Source organism: Sphaerodactylus townsendi, linkage group LG07, assembly GCF_021028975.2.
Source record: "Sphaerodactylus townsendi isolate TG3544 linkage group LG07, MPM_Stown_v2.3, whole genome shotgun sequence".
Classification (NCBI taxonomy): domain Eukaryota; kingdom Metazoa; phylum Chordata; class Lepidosauria; order Squamata; family Sphaerodactylidae; genus Sphaerodactylus; species Sphaerodactylus townsendi.
This window is the reverse complement of record NC_059431.1, coordinates 21,984,586-22,006,827: the sequence shown is the minus strand read 5'-3', so window position 1 is coordinate 22,006,827 and position 22,242 is coordinate 21,984,586. Positions and strand designations below refer to the sequence as shown.

Below are 22,242 nucleotides of genomic sequence, written 5' to 3'. Positions count from 1 at the left end.
ACATTCCAGACTGGATTTACAACGGCAACGCCAAAAGCGTTTCAGGCTCTGCGACGCAAAGCTTTGAAGCCTCACTGAAGCCTCTTAAACGGGACTTAACTGGCTAAATTGGAACGAGAAAAAGCTGCTTTGCATAAGCGCACCAGGATGCATTGACTACCCGCAAGGAGAGGGAGCTGGTCAGCGTGCTAGAGAGGGAATCCAAGGAGGCAGCAAGGTGACCAGGAAGCCCCAAGTTGGAATCTATGCTGTTACATTGATCAGGCCGGGTGCCAGGGGGGCCACGCATTCCTGGGTCCTGCCACCCAAACGCCATGCGGCAACGCCAGCGAAATTTATCTCCGCCCCCCCCGCGTATTACAACAACAGCTGCCTGCCCAACCTGCCTCAACCCGCTGCTAACCACCTCCCAGCAGGCGCCAAGAGTCAGCCGAACGTGGGCTACTACCGCCCCCGATACCAGCCCGCTTTTGATGGGACCGCCTCCAAACTTCCCTACTTCATCTCCTGCAACTCAATGCCCACTTCTGGAAGACTATGATGATTTATACCGGGTCTGAGCTTAAAAAATGGACGTGGACATCGGCTCCACGTCCTGGATGGGGCAGCAGCCGACTGTCTTCGCGGACTTTTGGATTTGCAGCAGGATGAGGACTCTCGCATTGTGCGCCCGTGATTCCTCCAAGCCTCCTAAGAGCTTTCAAGATCCAGGCTACGAGAATGAAGCTATCCGCGACCTATCAAAACCATCCAGCAAGGCAACCGCCTGCTTGCAGAATTTGCCCGCGGAATTTCGTGCGGCGCGGCTGCCTCGACTTCCCCTGAGTGGTCGCCTGAACGCGATGAAATGCTTAATACTTCTCGGATGCTGTGGACGGTAAGCTACGTTGAAACGGTGTTTTTAATTCGGGTTCCTCGTACTATTGCAGATTGGATCCAGTTGGGGTCCCGCGTGGCGTCTCGCTTTGGAATACGCTCATGGAGGCCGCTTTACTCGTAAAACCACTACTGTGTCCACTCGAAGTCGCTTCCAGCCAGCCTCTACCGAAACCACCTCTGAACGCCGCCGCCGACACTTGATTGTGTCTTTACTGCGCGAGGGCCAGGTCATCTAGCCGCCTAACTGTCCTAAGAAATGAAAAAAAACCAACCGGCCCTAGGCCAGCTGCGCGCACCCGGCCTGCCAAACTACCACCACGCGAGATTAGTCAGGGCCGCATCCCACTGGCTCGCCTAAAGCGGTGACTCGGCGGCTTACTCCAGAGGAGGGGAAGCAGTTGCTGTTGTTTGCCTTTCTTTCAGCCCCCCCATGGACATGGGCCCGACTTCTGATCGCTGTGATGTGAAGGCAGCGCATTTCCGGCATTTGCCTGTCCTCAAGCATTTCTGGCCAACCCCGCTTAAACACATCTCGCATTATAGCCTCGGCCCTTGTGGGATTCCGGCTGCTCCCACTGCTTAATGCGCCCCCAGGTGGCAGAGTGAGCTAGGGTCTAGGGACCGACCCCCCCCCTGGCTAAGCCTCCATACCATTCACCTAAATGGACGGGCAGCCCTCAAACGGCATGACCGGCCCAGGTACAAAACACAGCCGTTCTCCTCCGTTTCTACCACCATTGGGAGAAAATTAGTTTTATTTCTTGGCTTCGCCAGTGGCTAAACACTCCATAGCGTTTTGGGCATGCCTTCGGTTATTGTTACATGAACCAAAGTTCATTTGGAAAAAGAAAGGATCCTAGAATTCACTGACCCCTCCCAGCGTGTAGAACACATGAATTGGAAGCAAAACCCAACGCTCCTCCTGGACACACACCCCTCCCTGGCTTCCCTCAGTGATTGCTCCTCGCATTCTATTGGCATCCCACCTGCATATCATGATCTAGCCAGAGTTTTTCAGGAGCAGGAATGCGATCAGTTGCCACCCCCCACAGAGACATACTCGACTGTAAAATTGTCATACAACCAGGGGCACAACTACCCAAGGGTAGAATCTACCGCATGAGTCCCAATGAGGAGAGAAGGAACTTCGTGGCCTTCTTAGACAAGAACTCTTGCTCTCAAGCGGGTTCATAATGGGGCGGGCTACCAAACACACACACGCTTCGCTCCCCGCTTTTTTTGGTTTTGTCAAAAGAAAGATGGGTCTTTACGGGCTTTGCACACAGATTATCGAGGTGGTTTCAATGTATGTCTCCCTTGTCCATCAAATATCCTTTTCGCCTTTGATCAAAGACCTTTAGATGCACTCGGCAAAGGACGATCATTTTACTAAATTGGACTTGAGAGAAGCTTTACTACAGAGTCATAGAATTGCTGAAGGATATGAACACCTGGACTGCTTTTGAACACAAAGTTTGGACAGTTTGAATATTTAATAATGCCATTCGGGTTAAGTGGGGCCCCCTCGGAGCTTTCATGGCCCTTATCAACTAAGTTCTCCATATGATTTACTGTACAAGGGAGTTAAGTTGCATACTTAGATGACGCTTTTAATTTACTCACAAACTATAGAAGAGCATGAAATATTGGTTCGAGAGGTATTGAAACGCTTGTTTGACAACTCTCTCTCTTTGCCAAACTCTCTCCAAATGCTGTTTTCTACTCAGACCTCCACGATGACTATTTGGGTTACCGGATTCTCGCCTCGAGGGCTTAAAATGGATCCTGCTAGAAATTGACGAGTCCTCCATATGGCCTGCCCCCCACCAACCGCAGAAGAACTCCAGTCAAGCTTTCTTGGTTTTGCTAATTTCTATCGTGTGGATTTTATACCCCCCAATTTGCTGAACTGAGTCTCCCTCTTACAGACCGCTTACGCACTAAGGGTAAAAGATCCACTGTCCGCATTTCAAGCCCGGGGCCCCCCTTTCCTGGTCTGAGGAATGTCAAACAGCCTTTCAAGCTATTAAAATTCAAGTGCGTTTACCACCGTAACCTATCCTAAAGCACCCTGACCCAGGAGACTCCCGCTTGCCAGGGTTCACGCGGACGACTCGGATGCAAAGCACTTGGGGCAGCCCTTCTGTTGCAGAAAAAAATAAAAGATGGTAGACTGGTTCCGCGGTGCTTATTTGTCTAAAAAAATTCTCTGGTGCTTCTAACTCAACTGGACTGTGGGAGACGAAAGAGACTGCGCGCCATCAAAGTAGCACTCTCCACTCTGAAGCCACTCGGCATGGAGGGGGCTAAGCACCCCTTTCAAGTTTGGTCGGATCATAAAAAACCAGGCAGCTCTTTTTCCACCCCTCAAGATGTCTCGCAAGAAAACAACTTCGCAATGCATTTCTTTCCTCGCTTTACAGTCCATTTTTTCCCTGGGAAAACCAACAACTGGCTGACGCGCTCACGCGCTACTTCAACACCCGGGAGGGGGGTGGGGCTGCTCTACGCAGACACATTCCAGCACGCACTGTTCTTTTTTCCTCCCAGTTGGGTTGGCTGTCACCCGATCTCTTCAAACGCCCACTTCTCCCCTCCACCCCCCGCTCCCAGTCTTCGTTGTTTCTCCTTTCCCGCGGAACTGGAGGAGGCGGCTGCACGCAGCCTCCAGCTCCGAAGGAGACTCCCACTGCGCTTGGAGAATGGGAGTTTGGCTGAGGGGGGGGAATGTTGGCACGCGGCCTCCCTCCCTCCGCAAGCAGGTTCTTGAAGCTTGCCACGATGCCCGCCTCGGGCTCAAGGGACATTTTGGCTTTTTTGAAAACTCTGCATTTAGCTCCTGGGCCGGGCAGTTCTGGTGGCGCCGCAATGCGCAAAGACATTGAGGCATACATTAAAGGCTGCTCGGTTTGTGCAGAAGCCAAAACTATCTCCGGGAAAGCCCCATGGGTTGACTATTGAAACCTCTCCCGGTACGCCTCCTCAGCACTTTGGGAAAGTCATCTCCCATGGATTTTTATTACAGATTTCGCCCTAAAGTCATGTGGCAACACGGTTTTATGGGTGGTGGTAGACTTATTCTCTGGCAGCAAGCCCATTTTATTCCATGTGCTTCCATCCCCTCCGCCATTCTAAGTTGGCAACGGGCTGTTTATTCAACATGTTTACCGCTCCATTCCGCCCTCATATAGGTGGTCTCCGACCGCATGGCCCCCAATTCATCTCAAAGTTCTGGAAAGCGCTTTTGGGCTTAGTTGGGGGCCGCCTTCGGCCGTCGCCGCCTACCACGCTCTCAAAGTGACGGGCAAGTAGGACGGAGAGAACTAACAGAACTCCTCAGAGCAGTATTTACAGCTGTTACACCAATTCACTACCACTCAAGACAATTGGTGCGAAGCTTATTCCGGCTATGGAGGTCACGCTTTACAACAATGCGTTCTCATAGTAGTACACAAAGAAAACCCCTTTGAAATTGTGTCTGGTCGCCCTTCCCGGGCCAAGGTAGCCACAACTACCAATTCGCAGGCAGCTTTGGGACCCCCCAGAATTTCTTAACACAATGGATTTTGGTCTATCCCTAGCTCGAGGGATGGAAGCTCGGTCCAGACCGGGCCTTTACAAATGCTAAAGCTGACTCCCAAAAACTGCAAGCGGATAAACACCGCTCGGATTTTTTCAAGCGTGTGGGCTCCTGGGTGTATTTATCTTACAAAAAAATCTCTCTTAGTGAGACGTGCATAAATATTCCAAGAAACTTGGCAAGAGATTTGTGGGACCCTTTTCAGATTACTAAAAGTGATTAATGATGCTCTCTACTGCCCGCTTAGGATTTTGCTAGTTTCCAACTCTTCTTTAGTAACATCCATCCTGTCTTCCATTCCAGCTTTGCTCAAGGAGGCTCCCGGGCTCGACATGCCTTAAGCACGGCACGCCGAGAGAGGCTTCCCCACCGACTCATTATTGATGGCCACAAGCACTACTTAAATTGACGCTTATCCTGGACTCTCGCTTTAATCGCAGAAACGCTTGCAATATTTAGTCTCTTGGGTGGGATATTCTTCCGGGTATAATCAATGGGTTTATTTAAAATATTGAAGCCCCCACCCTTATTTCTAAGCTTTCCACCGCTTCTCTTCCGCATAAAACCTGGGGAAGGGGTCTCTCTTCTTCGGGAGGCAGAGGTAAAGGATTCAATGAAAAGTGTTGATGGGTGAAGTAACCCTTGAGTGCATTCCCACAGCCCGGCTTTTATGGGCCAGATGCATCGGGCGGAGACTTTTATCTCTTTGCGCGCTGAGATGAAGACAACTGGGGTTCTCCATGGTGTTAAGCAGGAAGGGGGGATGGGGTGAATGGTGTTATAACCTGTGCTTCTGGCGGGAAGTGCCATTCCTGCCACTGCGTACTTGAGCTTTCTAAGATGTCTTTAATAAATGGACTTCCTTTACTCCCAAAAGCCTCTTTATTTCCTGCTTCTATGGGAATTCCTTACACCAAGCCCCTTTTAAAGCTTTATCCAGGTTAGTGGGCCATCACTCTCACTCCCTCCCCTGTGGCAGCAGCATATTCCAAACACCCTCAATCACACGCTAAGTGGAAGAAGTGTTTCCTTTTATTAGTCTCTAATTCTTCCTGCCTTGGCATTTTCAATGTATGCCCCCCCTGGTTCCAGTATTGTGACAGGAGAAAGAGAGAAAAATTTCTCTCTGTCAACATTTTCTACCCCATGCATAAGGCAATTTTATAGAGACTTCAATCATATCCCCCCTCAGCCAGCCTCCTCTCCAAACTAAAGAGATCCTGCAAACGGCTGCAGCCTCTCCCTCATAGGAAGGGGTGCTCCAGTCCCTCAATCATCCTTGTTGCCCCTTTCTCTGCACTTTTCTTTTTCTATCTCCTCACATATCCTTTTTGAGATGCGCTACTCAGAGAACTGGACACAGTACTTCCAAGTGCGGTCAGCACTCACTGCTTCTTCTTTATATATAAGGGCAAGACAATCTTTTGCAGTTTTTTATTATCAATTCCTTTTCTAATGATCCTTGTAGCATAGAGTTTGCCTTTTTTACAGCTGCTATGCATTGAGTTGACATCTCTATGGAACTATCAACTACCCTGTTTCCTCAATATAAGACACCCCCTCTAAAAAAATTAAGCACATAGTAGGAGGTTTTGCTGAAGTGCTTAAATATAAGGCATCCCTCCTCGTAAAAGTAAGACATGCTACCAAAGTTTTTGTTTGGAAGCATGCCTCGCTAATGAACACAGAAAAAATAAGACATCCCCTGAAAATAAGTGACATAGCGATCTTTGGGAGCAAAATTAATATAAGACATCACTGTCTCATATTCGGGGAAACACGTAAGACGCTTAAATCCCTTTCCTGGTCTGTGACTGATAGCACTGACCCCTGTGAAGCGTGTATGTGAAGTGCTTGGATTTTTTGCCCCTATGTGAATCAATAATCACTTTTACATTTTGCTACCATTGAACTGTAGCATTTTGCCACTTTCTGGAGCCCACTCACCTAATTTCTCCTATCAAGGTCCGCTTTGGAGCTCTTCAGAACTCCTTTGTTGTTCTCACCACACTACAAAATTTGGTATCATCTGCAAACTTGGCCTAATAAATTACACGCTACTCCACCCCTACTTCCAGGTCATTTTATGAATAGGTTAAAGAGCACTGGTCCCAAAACGGATCCTTGGGGGACACCATACTCCTCGGCTATCTCCTCCATTGTGAGAACTTCCCATTTACACACCCACTCTTTTGTTTCCTGTTTCTCAACCAGTTTTTAATCCATAGGAGGACTTCCTCTTATTCCTTCTTCATTGCTGAGTTTTCTCAACAGTCTCTGGTGAGGAGAACCTTTGTCAAAAAGCCTTTTGGAAATCCAAGTCAGACAATGTCCACCGGTTCACCACTCCTCTTGTCCACATGCCTGTTTACATACCCTCAAAGAACTCTCTAGTAAGTTTGTAAGACAGGTGATTTTGCTCTCTGCAAAAGCCATATACATATGCTTGACTCTTTTCTCATAGCAGGTCTTGCTTTTCTTACATGTTTTATAATTTTATCTTTTAATGATAGATTCTTACTAATTCTTACTTCTCAGGAACAGATGTCAAACTGACTGGCCTAGGTAATTTCCCTGGTCCCCCCCTAGATCCTTTCTCTTAAAGATTGGTGTGACATTGGCCATCTTCCAGTCTTCTTGTGGGATGGAACCTTGATTTCAGGGATAAGTTTTGCATATTAAAGCATGAGAAGCATCAGCAATTTCATGCTTGAGCTCTTTAAGAACTCTTGGGTGAATGCAATCTGGGCCAGGGGATTTGGTAACATTTAGTTTATCAATGGCTGCCAGAACTTCTTCCTTGTCTACCACTATCTTCGCTAGTTCCTCGGAAACATCCCTCTTATTGATTCCTGACTATCCAGAAGCAGCAAAAACAGCCTAAATTGGAAAATATTTAGAAAAAAACCCCATATTTACTAGATAGTGCGCCCAGCAGGTTTACAGAAGCATCTCAATCCACCCCGGGCTCCACTGAGCAGATTTTTTGATCTACATGCTGAGGACCGTGTTCAGAATTAAAGATGCTAATTCCCAAACAACATTATTTTGATTTGCAGGTTAGAAGTAACTTAATAATCCTGCTTGTCGCTCAGTTTCCCCTCAAAGAGCTCAGAGCACAGCCCATTTGGATACCGTACACATTTGGATACTATACACAGTCCCACCCAAGCAGCCTACAAGGTCACGCCTGATTTAATACTTCACATTGGTATAGTGCTTTAGGAGTTTCCAAAGTGCCTCACATATGTTCCCTCAGTTTTTTTTTAAAAAAAACCTTGCACGGCTAGTAAGCATTATCATCTGCACAGTGACAAATGGAAGGACAGGTCCTCTAGAGAACACATAGCTGAGCAAATAAGATGGGTCCTCTAGTGAACACATAGCTGAGGTGGCATCTGAACCCCATTCTTCATTATTCACCTCAGTCTCATGCAGCCCTATCCCATAGAAGTTTCCATGGAAATAAGGCCCACCAAGTATAAGCCAGAATGGTATAGTGGTATTAGACCTCTAGTCTGGTAGACCTCTAGTCTGGTAGACCTCTAGTCTGGAGAACCAAGTTTGATTCTCCACTCCTCCACATGAGCAGCGGACTTTTATCTGGTGAACTGGATGTATTTCCCCACACCTAGACATGAAGCCTGCTGGGGGATCTTGGGCTAGTCACAGTTCTCTCAGAACTCTCTCAGCCCCACCTACCTCACAAGATATCTGTTGCGGGGAGAGGAAGAGAAAGGGGTTTGTAAGCCCCCTGAGCCTCATTTGAGAGAGAAAGGCAGGGTGTAAATCCAAACTCCTCCTCTTCTTTTGAGAGTCACAGCTCCCTTCAGGAGTGTTGAATGTGTCAAACGTATCCCTTTCATACAAGACCAGGCTAAGGACTGCTGGTGTACTAGCTCCAAACTCCCCAACTCTGCAAATACCATTTCAATGAGAACAATTGACATAAGTTCAATTATGTTTTCAGGGGCCACATTACCAAGCAGTGGCGCGACTTCTGCTCTGCCAAAGCTCTAAAATTCTTGGATACGGCTTGGTCCTTTTGATGAGAGATGACGGGCAGCAGATGCAGGATTAGTGAATGTATTTATAATCATTACACAATGACATTTAGGTTCTAGGAACCCTGCGTGCCAGTCCCTAGGACGGGGCTCACACTGATCACATAGGTAACAATCTCTTCTGGCCGCCTTTACCCCCTTCCTATCGACGACACCCTAAGTATATAGAACGCATATCTCACGATGGCATGCACGTTGGCTATTTATGTGCATCGCTAGGTGGGATTCCATCTTGATCCCTCATCGGTTTGATGTCACATCCATAGATTCGAGACCCATGTTTCCAGAGGTTACGAGTTGTTCTCAGAGCTCATAGATCAGTTGCTCAGCTGTGTATCAGGGCTAAATTCAACCTTCCAGATTGACTGTGGTGGGCCATGTTCCCTGCTATTTCAAAGATTATATGAAAGGGTAGACCAAGCACACAATCTAGCTTTAAGAGTGTTGGAAGTAGGAATAGTGTGGCATGTTAGGATTGTTGTGAGGGAAGAAATGAGGGAAGAAAGAAGTGAGAGAATGAGGGAAGAAAGAAGTGAGGGAAGAAATGAGGGAAGAAAGAAGTGGAGAAGAAATGAGGGAAGAAAGAAGTGAGGGAGGAAATGAGGGAAGAAAGTAGTGAGGGAAGAAAGGAGGGAAGAAAGAAGTGAGGGAAGAAAGAAGTGAGGGAAGAAATGAGGGAAGAAAGAAGTAGAGAAGAAATGAGGGAAGAAAGAAGTGAGGGAAGAAAGAAATGAGAGAAGTGAGGGAAGAAAGAAGTGAGGGAAGAAAGAAGTGAGGGAAGAAAGAAGTCAGGGAAGAAAGGAGGGGAGAACAAAGTGAGGGAAGAAAGGAGGGAAGAACAAAGTGAGGGAAGAAAGAAGTCAGGGAAGAAATGAGGGGAGAACAAAGTGAGGGAAGAAAGGAGGGAAGAACAAAGTGAGGGAAGAAAGGAGGGAAGAACAAAGTGAGGGAAGAAAGGAGGGAAGAAAGGAGGGAAGAAAGGAGGGAAGAAATGGATATATGTGGGTGGATGGCAGGTGCAGACTATCCCAGGTAACAAATTCTACTGTGTCATCTGCTGGCCTTCACGTGTCAACTATGGCTTTCGCAAAACTCCTCCAAAATTCCCATTTAATTCCTTATGCCAACTCACAATATATCAAAACCACAACGGAGAAAGTAGTGATAAGGAACAGATAACTGTATCATTCACAAGCACTCACAACCCCCTCCTGCAAAACGCAGTCCATGAATGACTTTTAAAGCTTCACTGAATTTAAGATTTCCAAACAAACTCAGAACATAATGCAAGTATTAACAAATCCTCATAAATGTGATTGAAAAAGGAAACAGAAGATATTAAATAGCACTAACATTTTTAAAATGTCACTCAAGGCGCACTCAACAATCTAAATTAAAGGTTTACATCCAGTTCAATCAAGTAACAGCCTCATAAAATTGCTTTAAAAAACCCCTTGGTCCTTGTTTTACAGCTGCTGTGTTCCTTTGGAGAAAGCAATTTGTATGATTTGTGAAAAGTCCACTACAAATGTTATTTTTGTTCATAGTGTTCCTGTATTCCTACCTTAAATGTTTTTTTAAGACCGCACTTATATTGTTGTGAATGACAACCAGAGGCCTGCATCTTAAAACAAATTTCACATCAACAGGACTCTGAAGAGTTTTGAGCACTTAAATGGTCAGGGAAATAAAACTGAGGGCAGGAAAAAGAGAAATTAACTTAAATCTGCCAACAAAGAATGTGTGTCAGGATTTAGAGGACAACCACAAACTAAAATAATTCCTGAGTGTTTAGAAGTAGCTTCAATTGCTGTCTTGACAGAATCGCTAGAATGTTCAACATAAGGAAACACTTCCTTTTCTCTTTCCCAAAGGAACTCCTTGGTAAAAAGACACTCCCAAGAAAATAAGCAAAAAAATACTCTTGGTCTAAATATTGTCATCACCTAATGATTCCTCCACCTAATGCTCAATTTCATGCTTTTTAACACTATTTGCGTGATTTTTTAAGGGAAAAAGTTGAAGGGAAATCTAAAAATAAAGTTCCATCATTGTATACTAACAGAGTAAAATCTCTTTTATTACCTCTGGATTCTTATCAGCCTTTTGCCAACATGAACTTGTTTATTGAATGCAAAAGGCTAGGAACACAGACAGTGACCTGCAAACTGAAACACAATGTTGCCGCCACAAGATAGCTCAGCTGCAACCTCTCTTTTATAGCCAGCCTCCCATTCCCTAGTGCCATGGTGGTGAACCTATGGCACTCCAGATGTTCATGGACTACAATTCCCATCAGCCTCTGCCAGCATGGCCAATTGGCCATTCTGGAAGGGGCTGATGGGAATTGTAGTTCATGAACATCTGGAGTGCCATAGGTTCGCCACCACTGCCCTAGTGCAATAACCTCTTGCAGCTGGTTTACTTTAGTCACTTAGCATCCAGGTCTTAGAATCCAAGTCATTTAGCATCCAAGTCAGCTTGCTCCATGGCTGCTAACCTGCAACTGTGTCTCCTCTGCTGTAACCTAGTACACAGCCTCCTCCTGCGTTGCTCCTGGGGGTCTGAAGACCTGGGGAGGGGGCTGGCAGGATCCCCTCTGGCTCACTGTCCAGAGGCTGAAGTATCCCAGAGCTAGACCCTGGCTGGGTGTCCACTGGGAGAGCTCAGAGCTTGGACCTGGCTGTGGATCCCTGTCTGCATGCTCTGTCTGGGCCTCTGGACCTGTCCTGCATGGACTGGTCAGGCTCTGCATTTACAGGCGATGCCTGGGGAACTGGAGCCAAAATTGTCACCTCCTCTCCATCTGAGTCTTCCTCCCAGGGGACCCCAACTAGATCAGGCTGAGCCATAACAATGTATCTCACACATAGCCTCCTTTTCCCCCTTTAATTAACAATAATTTGCCTTTTCTCTCTCAATCTGGTAGTTTTTGATCCAGTCTTAGACTTAACTATTACTCTCTCTTTTTTTTTTTGCTATGATGTCGCAGATGACTTATGGCAACCCAACTGAGTTTTCAAGGCAAGAGACATTTAGAGGTGTCTTGCTGTTAGACGTGTCTCGGACCTTGGATCAATAAACGGACTCTGTATCGTTGATCAGAAGTGTTTATTGAAAGGCAGCAAAGCACCCAACTTGTAGAAAGCTAGTTCTGGCGAACCTGGCTTTTGCTGTCCCCTTTATTGAGAAAGAATCCGACCTCCCGTTTTCCCAAAGAATGTGAGAAAGAGTTACTGCGGAGCTTAGGCACCCCAAGGTTGGCAACAAATAGAGATAAGGCCACCTGTCCTCCTACCCCACAGAACTACAGAACCATCCCAGTTCCCATGAGAGTAGGAGGTGTCAGGGGTAAGCCTGGTTATCCACAAAGCGTGTGAAGCCATAAAGATACAATCAACAGAAGAACGTCCCATTACAGCCATAGTAACATATAACAGGCTGGTTACATATATCTTGTAGCAGTTACATTGAAGTAGGAATGCATCTCAATCAACTCGACTTAAGGTGCAACCCCTGACACTTGCCCTTGACTACCTCTGCATAGGGATGTTGGTATTCCTTGGTGGTCTCCCATGCAAATACTGACCAGGGCCAACCTTGCCTAGCGTCAGTGATCTGATAAAATGAGCCTGAGTTATCCAGTCCTGACAAATCTACCCAATCATACAAAGTTGTCTACGTAAGCCTTATTTAAATACACATCTAGTGGCCACTAGGTGGCGCTCCTTGCTTTATAATTTCCAAAAGAAACTGAGAGCATATTAATAGGCACTTCCCAAAGCACAACGAACCAAAGACCACATTCAACAAATACAGCCACCTTAAAAGAAATGCAACAGTATCAAAACTAGCTAAATATCCGCAAAACAATTGTACAGCTGCAGAACTATAATGTCTCACACTTCATAGAATCACTGCCAGTAAAACTCTTCGCTTTTTAAAGACGGGCTAATAACAATGGCATCGGAACATCTTTTTCTACTGCTGTCAGAACAAACGCTTCCAAAAGCTCAGCGATCGGAGTACTCCTCAGCCAGTCTTTAACTAATATGAGGGTGAAAAAAGTTCTTTCACCTACCGCCTGAGTGGCTGAAAACTCCAGAAGTTGTTCATAGGAAAGAATCACATTCCGGTATGCGTGGTTGCCACAATCCCGACTATGGCAGACCTATACTATGCAGTTACACGAAACCCCCATATTGTTACGAATTCTGCCTTAATGTATGCTGGGATGCCACCAGGTTTCTTTGACGGAAAGCGAAAACATGACAAAACCAGTATTTGCCCAGGCAAGCCAGGATTTCAGTGACAGTCTGCAAGTGATCTCTGGTATCACAAACCTCCAGCAGTCAAAATAAGCCCTGGTTTCACATTAGGGCCGAAAAGAGCATAAGAGGGTGGCTGTTGGTGCGTTTAGGATCACAATTTTCATCTCATGCAATGACACTATTTCAAATAATTAAAAGAACCAGGGGGCATACATTGAAAATGCTGGGGGGAAGAATTAGGACAAATAAAAAGAAACATTTTTTCATGCAACGTGTGATTGGTGTTTGGAATATGCTGCCACAGGAGGTGGTGATGGCCACTAACCTGGATAGCTTTAAAAAGGGCTTGGGCAGATTTATGGAGGAGAAGTCGATCTATGGATACCAATCTTGATCCTCCTTGATCTGAGATTGCAGATGCCTAAGCAGACCAGGTGCTCGGGAGCAGCAGCAGCAGCAGCAGCAGCAGAATGCCATTGCTTCCACATCCTGCATGTAAGCTCCCAAAGGCACCTGGTGGGCCACTGCGAGTAGCAGAGAGCTGGACTAGATGGACTCTGGTCTGATCCAGCAGGCTTGTTCTTATGTTCTAATTATAATAGAGTGTCATGAAGTCAAAACCAGTGGCGATTCCTCATGGGATTTCCAAGGCAAGAGGAGAGCAGAAGTCATTTGCTACAGCCTGCACTGGATAACAAGCCCTGGGCTTCCTTGGAAGTCTCCCAACCCAGTACTGACCGGGAATGACCCTGCTTAGCTTTCCTAGATCAGATATCCTCTGGCTGTTCAGGCTGCTCTGATGAAGATAAAGAGGACAGCCACCAAATTAGATGAGCACACCTGGAAAAACTTTGCACAGCCCTGATTGCACCCCAACCCCTTCTAAGCTGGACATACATGCTGGAGTGCACACATAATAACAATGGTGTTGTCATAACCATAAAGAGTACGTTTCCAACAGCTTGCCAGGGTAGCTTCAATCTGCTTGAAGCCTAGTATTATGCGCTGAAACTCTTGCACACAAAGCAGCCGAATTCCATGCTGAACAGTGTGAAACTCCAAGAACCTAAAAACTGACCTCATCTTCTTCCTGCATGTTATCTTCTTCTTCTTCCTCCTCCTCCTCCTCCTCCTCCTCCTTGCCCTTGTACCCAGGAGGGAGGGGCGGTCCAATGAGTTCGTCATCCTCGGTTTCTTGGGTTTCTGTTCCTTGGGTTGGTAGAGGTGGCCCAATCAGTTCTTCATCTGAACTGTCTTCTTCACTTTCGCTACTCTCTGAATCCCTGAAAAGAAGTGTACAAAGTTGAATGGGGTGTATGTCGTTTGCTGCAGCTATCCAACAAGTGGGCTGGCTTCTAACCCACGCTTTCTCCTCCAGGTAAAGCATCTGCTTTGTATGCAAAACACCTCAGGTTCAATCCCTGACATCTGCAGTTCAAATGATCAGGCAGGAAGTGATGTAAAACCCTCAGTATTGAGTCTGGAGCCTCGGCAGGGTCTCAACTGATTCATGGGAACAGGCTGCTGATGCGAAGAGGCGAGAGTCGTTTTGAGGAAAAGGGTACCTTTTAGCTTTCCTCGGTCAAAATGTGCACTCTGGAATCCAACACCTGTTGGAGAAAGCATTGAAGCTCACCTAAGTTGTCATAGGAACCCTAAATTACTTGTGACTGAAAATAGCTACCACAGGAGGTGGAGCCAGCCACAAAACGATGACCACTGCTTCACTTCAGTCATGCAGTGTGGATCCCTGTGCTGTGATGACAGCAGCTAAAAAAGCAATTTTTAAAAATCTGCACAGCCAATCAAATCTCCCATGGTCATTGCTCGACATAAGCCCTATCTGCCCCGCCCCCCCCACTTCATAAAAACACTTGGGGGCCACCAGAAAAGGTGCCAGCAGGAACTGTGGCCTGCACGGGCACCCCACTGCATGCTTACAGTTTCTGGCCCCACTGTGCTTGCATAACTTCACCTTTGCAGCAAGTTTCATCATCAGTGGGATGTCATAAGCTATATGGAAGCAACTTGAGTTTGCAATGCAACCCCAGAGTACTCAAACGTTGATATGAGTTCCCCTCAAAAGAGCTGGAACCTCTGAACTACTTGGTGAATGGTCTAATACTGGATTCAATAAAGCATTTTTTTTTTTTTGCTAGGTGAGATCTAGGCTGAATTTCTACACTTTCTCTGTTTCAAGTTTTTAACCTGGGCATGTCCAGAGACAAAATGCCTTAAAGTGATCCTGGGTCTACGGCTAGCAACAGCTTCAGAGCCTAAAAAGAACCAGGCCAAGAGATTCAGAATTAATCCCAGAATGTTTTCCATCCATTTATTTCAGTTGTGTCTTTAAACACTGTATTTTTACATTTTGTATTTTGTAAGCTACTTCGAATCCCCACAGGGAGAGAAGTAGACTGAAAACACTAAAATAGATAAATACTTACTCAGAAGGTATTCTCTCAAGTGTACGTGAAGGAGCAGTTGTCAAATTGACACTATCATGTTGGTTTCCCAGTTCTTTTTCTTTCTCAGCTGTCTCTTTCTCACGCTCTTCTGTATTAAAAACACACAGTGATAAAGAGTTAGAAAATCTGCTGCTTGCTTCAAGGAATTTGAGAAAATGGAAAACACCACTTTTTAAAACTGGAAACAATGACACATGTCCTGAGTGTACTGTTGTGCAAAGGTAATCATTGCCACCCTGCTGCAAAGAGAAAGCAAGCAAGCAAGGGCATGTTTAAAGTCCTCAGTGTGTCTTTTGTAGAAACAGAGGCCTCTTCCGCACACACAAAATAATGAGTTTTCAAACCACTTTCACAACTATTTGCAAGTGGATTTTGCTATTCCGCACAGCTTCAAAGAGCACTGAAAGTAGTTTGAAAGTGCATTATTCTGTGTGTGTGGAATGAGCCAGAGCTCCACAAATTAAATAGGTGAAGCCCTCAACTTTCAGTACAGCTCCTAAAAGTACTGGAAATTGCTGATGGGTCTTCCATTTTGTGGAAAAGATTTTAAAGTTCAGCGTCGTTTCCCTTCAGATAATCCATACTCCTCTAAGCTGACAGGCCCAGGTATCAAACCATAAAGTTTATTAAGCCCACCACTGAGTCACCTTTTGTGGCTGACTTTTGGGGTGAGTTCCAAGTTGCATAGACCTGAAATGCAATGACATGAAAGCCATTTCCATATATTCATTTCATACATAAAAAGGGCTCCACTTCAAAACATCCGTTTTCTCAGCTGCAAAGTTATAGAATGGAGAAGAATGAATCACATATTCCAGTATTTCTGAATTTCGCGGACAACATCTTAACACGTCCACCACCACTGGTCCCAGTGCAGAGAGACTGACTCTTATACTACCTCCCATCATCCTCTCTGACTCTAAAGTATCCTCACAAATATATTGTCAAAGGCTTTCACAGCCGGACTCAATTGGTTGTGGTGGGCTTTCCAGGCTGTGGTCTAGTAGATCTTGTTCTTAATGTTTCGCCGGCATCTGTGGCCGGCATCTTCAGAGGCCGGCATCTCACAGAGAGAAGTCTGTTACACACTGTGCCAGCCACAGATGAAGGCATGCTGGCAGGGGCTGATGGGAATTGTAGTCCATGAACATCTGGAGAGCTGCAGGTTGCAGACCCCTGTTCTAGGAGCCCAGTGATTGGCACACAATTACTGATCCTAGGTGTTTTCAGAACTGGTGGATCTATTAACAAAACCCAGCTAGTCCACCTGTTGAATTGAAGGTCACCATGTGCCCAGATCCTGAGGAGGCAAAAGCTGAGCTGTGCTAGCTCTTCATGCTGGTGAAATCACCCCTTTCAGTAATGTGCTGCAGAGATATGAGCTCAGGCCAGATGAAGCATATTTCTCCAGAAGTCTCCTTAGCTAGGATTTAACCTTGCTTAAGAATCCCTGTTACTGTGAAAGAAGGAAACCTGAGTTTGTTCAGGCACTTGCATTCAGTCATCGTGACTTCTGCCCTCAGTGGTCATGTAATGAAAGTAGAAAAGAGAGGGGAAAGAGGGAGGAACTACACAGTTAACCAGGTCCACTCCCATCACAAATAAACCTGGGCTGTGATCTCAGGCTCCTTCCATGCTAGTTCTTGAAGTGCTAAATTGAATCAAGCCAGCCTGAACCACTGACATAAAAAATGAGAAGGAGCTGAAAGGCACTGAGGTTAACTAAGGGTGGTTGTGGAAGGTGGTATCAAGTCAGAGGCAATTTATGGCAACCCCTATAGAATTTTCAAGTCAAGAGATGTTCATAGGTAGTTTGCCATTGCCTGCCTCCGCATATCTGCCCTGGACTTCCCACGGTGCCCTCCCATTCAAATACGAACCCAAGGTGACCCTGTTTAGCTTCTGAGATCCAACAAGATTGGGCTAACCCAGGGGTCTGCAACCTGTGGCTCTCCAGATGTTCATAGACTACAAATCCCATCAGCCCCTGCCAGCATAGCCAATTGGCCATGCTGGAAGGGGCTGATGGGAATTGTAGTCCATGAACATCTGGAGAGCCGCAGGTTGCAGACCCCTGGGCTAGCCTGAGTCATCCTTGGAAAAATACTGAACCAACTATTCAGACATTCAGGGCAATTAAGAAGCAACATTTCCACAAAGCTTCCATATGAAACAAACTCTCACCCAGTATCTTCCTACTTCTTTCCACAGCAGTTCTTCGAGTTTGTTCAAACATCGCATTGAAGTCAAAAGTTCGAGCTTTTTTTCCTGTGCAGTGAGAAATAAAGGTTAAAGTTAAACACAAAGAAAAGTAATAAATCTATGCTGGCATGGCAGGGGCTGATGGTAATTGTAGTCCATGAATATTTGAAGCACCAGAGTTGGACACCCCTGTCCTAGAACAATTTACCAGAACTCAGACAAGTATGAAAACTAAGAGATAAATTCTAACCAGTCTACTCAGAACTATGTTCAGGTCTACTCAGTATGGTTTACTCCCAGGAAAGTGTTCTTAGGATTGTGCTGTAAGTGCATTTTTGCCACCAAGTCACAGCTGACTTATGGTGCCTCGTAGGGTTTTCAAGGCAAGAGATGCTGGAAGGTGGTTTGCCATTGCCTGCCTCTCTGAGTTGCAACCCTGGTATTCCTTGGAAGTCTCCCATTCAAATGCAAATTCAGAGATGAAAATTTGTGAATGGCCTCAGGTCACCCAGCAGGCTTCCAATAAGTTTGTTTGTTTATCAGACTTGATATCCCACTCTTCCCATTGAACACCTGGGCTCAGAGCAGTTATTAATATTAAAAATAAAACCTCAAATAAAGCAAAGAACTGACTCATACAAAATCACAGAATCATAGAACTGGACCCCAAGGGCCATCAAGTCCAACCCCCTGCAATACAGGAACACACCATCAAAGCACTCCTGACAGACGGCCATCTAGCCTCTGTTTAAAAACCATCAAAGAAGAAGACTCCACCACACTCCGAGGTAGTGCATTCCACAGTAAAACAGCCCCTACTGTCAGGACGTTTTTCCTGATGTTTAGGTGGAATCTCTTTTCCTTCAGCTTGAACCCATTGTTCCTGGTCTTAGTCTCTGGAGCAGCAGAAAACAAGCTTGCTTCCTCACCAATGATAGCCCTTAAAATATCTAAACATGGCTATCATGAATGTATGTGATTTTTGTGCCAAACTAGACAGGATGTTGGGCGTTTGCGACAAGATCACTCAGTGTAGTTTAACCTTAAAAACCAGCGACAGGACAAAGGACTATTTGGACCAGGGCAACGGTACTGGAGACGAAAATGTGTCATTTCTCTCATTACTTCTTATGCCATTTCCCTCACAGCCCAACTACTTCTTATGCCATTTCTCTAACTGCTACTAACCAAAGTATGGGAAAAAGACAGCACATTTATGAGAAGCAATCACAAAACATTTTGAATAGAGGACGGCTTGTCTCCCCTCCTACTATAAATAACTATATGAGACAAAGAAGCCCCTAAAGATGTTAAACTGAAGCAGGGATACAAACTGCCACCAAAGAACTGCCTTTTTGGTCACACAGGCACACTTTCCAGCCAAACGTGATTTCACAGATAGCAGAATCAGCCCACAGATTACCTTGCTCCTTTTATAATTCATATTTAAGAAATCATATAAAACAAAATACCATGAACGGAACATGGAGCAATGTGCATATGACTAAAATATGTGGCAGAATGTGGCATCAGCACTCTTTGAAAGATGCATGCGCCCTACTTTACTATGATCCCTGGTGTATTTCAAGAGCACTTTTAACTTTTTCCCCGTCCACTACATAATGGAGATTGTGAAGCAGTGAAGAAGAGGAGTTTGGATTTATACCCCACCTTTCTCTCCTGCAAGGAGACTCAAAGGGGCTGACAAACTCCTTTCCCTTCCTCTCTCCACAACTGACCCCTTGTGAGGTAAGTGAGGCTGAGAGAGTTCCAAAGAATGTCCCCCAGAAGGAATGTAAGAGTGGGGAAACAAATCTGGTTCACCAGACACGAGTCTGCCACTCTTGTGGAGTAGAGGAGAATCAAACCCGGTTCTCCAGATTAGAATCCACCTACTCTTAACCACTGCACGCCACTAGCTCTCTGAACCGGGCCGGATCTGTACAATGATTTATGACTGATAGCACTGAAGGGAGATCTATCAGCCACGATAGCTAAATAAGACTTATACATAGAGCAGCAACATACCTCTGAAGGCCAAACACTAGAGACAAAGTCATCAATGCTGTGCCCTGTTTACAAACAAAATGCTGGCCTAGACAGGCCCGGCTATTTTCATTCAGTCATCTAGTGTGTTAGCCACATTTCAAGACCATTTGGATTCAGCTCCGGATTGGAAAAGCAGCTTTTCATTGCAACACAGTCTGGGTTCACCTGAGTTTGCCTCTATAATTTTTTTAAAAACCTAGGGGCCTGAAGCTTGCCACAGTTCTCTAGCTCTGGAGACCACACTGTCCTAGATGGAGCGATACACTGATTTGGTAGTGATTATTCATGTCAATATCCTCCATTTTTCAGTTAGATTATCTCCCAAGACAACTGACAATTAGTCCAGCGCTTTTTTAAAGTTAAAAGAAACATTCATCCAACTTAAGTGGTTCTTCCACTGAAGGAGGAGTATCAAGTCAGAGAAAGGTTTCAAACTTTGTTCAGCAGAGTGGCTGTTCTGGCCTGCCATTTTGGTATCTACGTTCTCAGCCCACAAAGATAGTTTTCTCTACTCACCAAAGCCTGAGAATCCCATTGTGGCTGCCAGTTCTGGATCAGGTCCATCCATTGGGTCAGCATCTATAAGGAAAAAAGAAAGGTCCTGTCCTTTTGGTATACAAATCTGGGATTCGTTCATGAGAGGAAATGGTGTTAGCTGCCTATAAGTCCTAAAATTCTCCACCTGTGCTACATGAAATAATTAGTTAAATGGTACACTCTTTCTGTCTGTGATGGTTATCCTCTTCCACCAAGCATGTAGCTTTGGGAGGGATGCACATGAAGGGATGAGGGAGGGAGGGGACGCCCACCTAGAAAGCCAGATCAGCCGAATCAACTCTGGCAATCAATAGCGTGACAGATGTCTCAAAGATCAAAAATAAATTCACATTTAGGGACAAAGATTCAATTATAATATTGTAAAAATGTTATAGAAAAATTATACATATTTACTACCAGTTAAAAACTACGCAACTTACATTACACACATATTTTCACACAAATGGACATAACAGTCCAGTTTTCTGCCCTAACCAAAAGCGATTTAGTCAGATGGTCTTCATCAGGGCACAAAAACTAAACAAGTCTAAGTTCTAGACCAGGGGTGTCCAACTTTGGCACCCCAAATGTTCATAGACTACGATTCCCATCCATTCATGAACATCTGAGGCGCCAGAGTTGGACACCCCGTTCTAGACAATAAATATTACTTTTTAAAGTGCTCTATGACTGTGGGGAAATGTATTGCAGGATTAATCACAGATAACACCAGGACTTAGAATCATACAGTTAGAAGAGACCACAAGGGCCATCAAATCCAACGCCCTGCCATGCAGGAACACACAATCAAAGCGCTCCTGACATATGATCATCCAGCCTCAGTTTAAAAACCTCCAAAGAAGGAGACTCCACCAGTTTCCGAGGCAGTGAATTCCACTGTCGAACAGCCCTGACAGTCAGAAAGTTCTTCCTAATGTTTAGCTGGAATCTCTTTTCCTGCACCTTGAATGCAATTACTCTGTGTAATGGATTGAAGGTGCAGGAAAAGAGATTCCACCTAAACTTTGTTAAACACCTTGGGTTCAATCAGTTGTTGGTGCACTGACCCCATCTATATCTTTCTCATGAAAGAAATTACATTTAAACCTGCTGTAGAAAAAATTAACCTAATACCACACTCTTAATGATCCCAATACAACATCTGGAACTCACAACAACTAGTAAGGAGGACCTTTCAATAATGGACTAGTATCAGACGGTTTGGAAACAACTATAACACAAATGAATTCCTAAGTAAGATCTAAGAATAAGTTTAGCCATCAAACAGGAGTTTCCAAAACAAAACTCATGAGTAATGTGACTACACTCAAACTTGTTTATGGTAGGGGATTGCAATAAAGAAAATTACAGATAAAGAAGAAAAAATAGCAACACATAAGAGTCTGAGGATTTCCCAAGAAAGGAAACCACCAGGGCTGCCACTCACCGCTGTCCATCCCTGGCCGCTCCATCCTTAAAGTCCAGCGCTCTCACCCTGGACAGGCACTTTCGCTCCTGGCAGGAAGCAGCGGCCAACGAGGCAGCAGCCGGGTCAGCGGAAAGCCTTTCTTGCCGCTATGGGGAAAGGGCGCCCCCTGGTGATTGGAGGAGCGCAACCACCGACGGGCTACTATTCCAGCGGTGGCTTTGAGAAGTGGAGCCCGTTTAGTCTCCTTGAACGATTAGGGGTTTTTCCAAGGCAGGCATATATGACTTTTTGCCTCTGGGTTTTCAAGGCCAGAGGCTAATAGAGGCTGTTTGGCATTGCTTGCCTCTGCTTTTGTGCGTCGCAGCAAAATTAAACAGGAGCCCAATGGCATCTTAAAGCCTGCCAACACACACTTGCAGCACAAGTTTTCCTGAGTCACTTGTTCCATCAGATGCATAGGTAGGGTAATGGGGAGCTCATGCTGTGGTTAGTATTTTAGGCACCTAACAGTACTTATTCCAGCATTCGTTCCTCTTGCATGCTTAGTGAAGCTGCATTGGGCGCTCTGTGAGCTTACATGTCAGAGGTGGACGATTGCACGCTTGCAATGCTCCTCTGTGTCAAAAAGCAATCTGCAAAGGGTGACCCAGCCCATCCTGCCGCGCTAACCTTCTGCTTGTGGGGAGTTTGACGGGAAGGAACAGCCCCAGCTGGTCTTTCTCCTGCCGCCAGTGAAGCAGCTCTATCCATCTGATGTCCTCCA

The 22,242-nt window shown here is 45.6% G+C and overlaps 1 protein-coding gene across 1 annotated transcript in view; it reads right to left on the bottom strand.

Moving 5' to 3' along the window:
- WDR70 (WD repeat domain 70) overlaps nucleotides 1–21,599 on the bottom strand; it is a 122,173-nt gene extending 100,574 nt beyond the window's left edge. Inside the window, exons 1-7 of the mRNA XM_048504237.1 lie at nucleotides 21,498–21,599; nucleotides 20,030–20,092; nucleotides 17,447–17,530; nucleotides 15,242–15,350; nucleotides 13,889–14,077; nucleotides 13,533–13,546; nucleotides 1,996–2,036 (exon numbers count right to left, since the gene is read on the bottom strand). Coding sequence (XP_048360194.1) covers nucleotides 1,996–2,036; nucleotides 13,533–13,546; nucleotides 13,889–14,077; nucleotides 15,242–15,350; nucleotides 17,447–17,530; nucleotides 20,030–20,092; nucleotides 21,498–21,522 — 525 coding nt within the window. The 5' untranslated portion in view covers nucleotides 21,523–21,599. The remainder of the gene's footprint in view (nucleotides 1–1,995; nucleotides 2,037–13,532; nucleotides 13,547–13,888; nucleotides 14,078–15,241; nucleotides 15,351–17,446; nucleotides 17,531–20,029; nucleotides 20,093–21,497) is intronic.
- Between the last annotated feature and the right edge of the window lie 643 nt (nucleotides 21,600–22,242).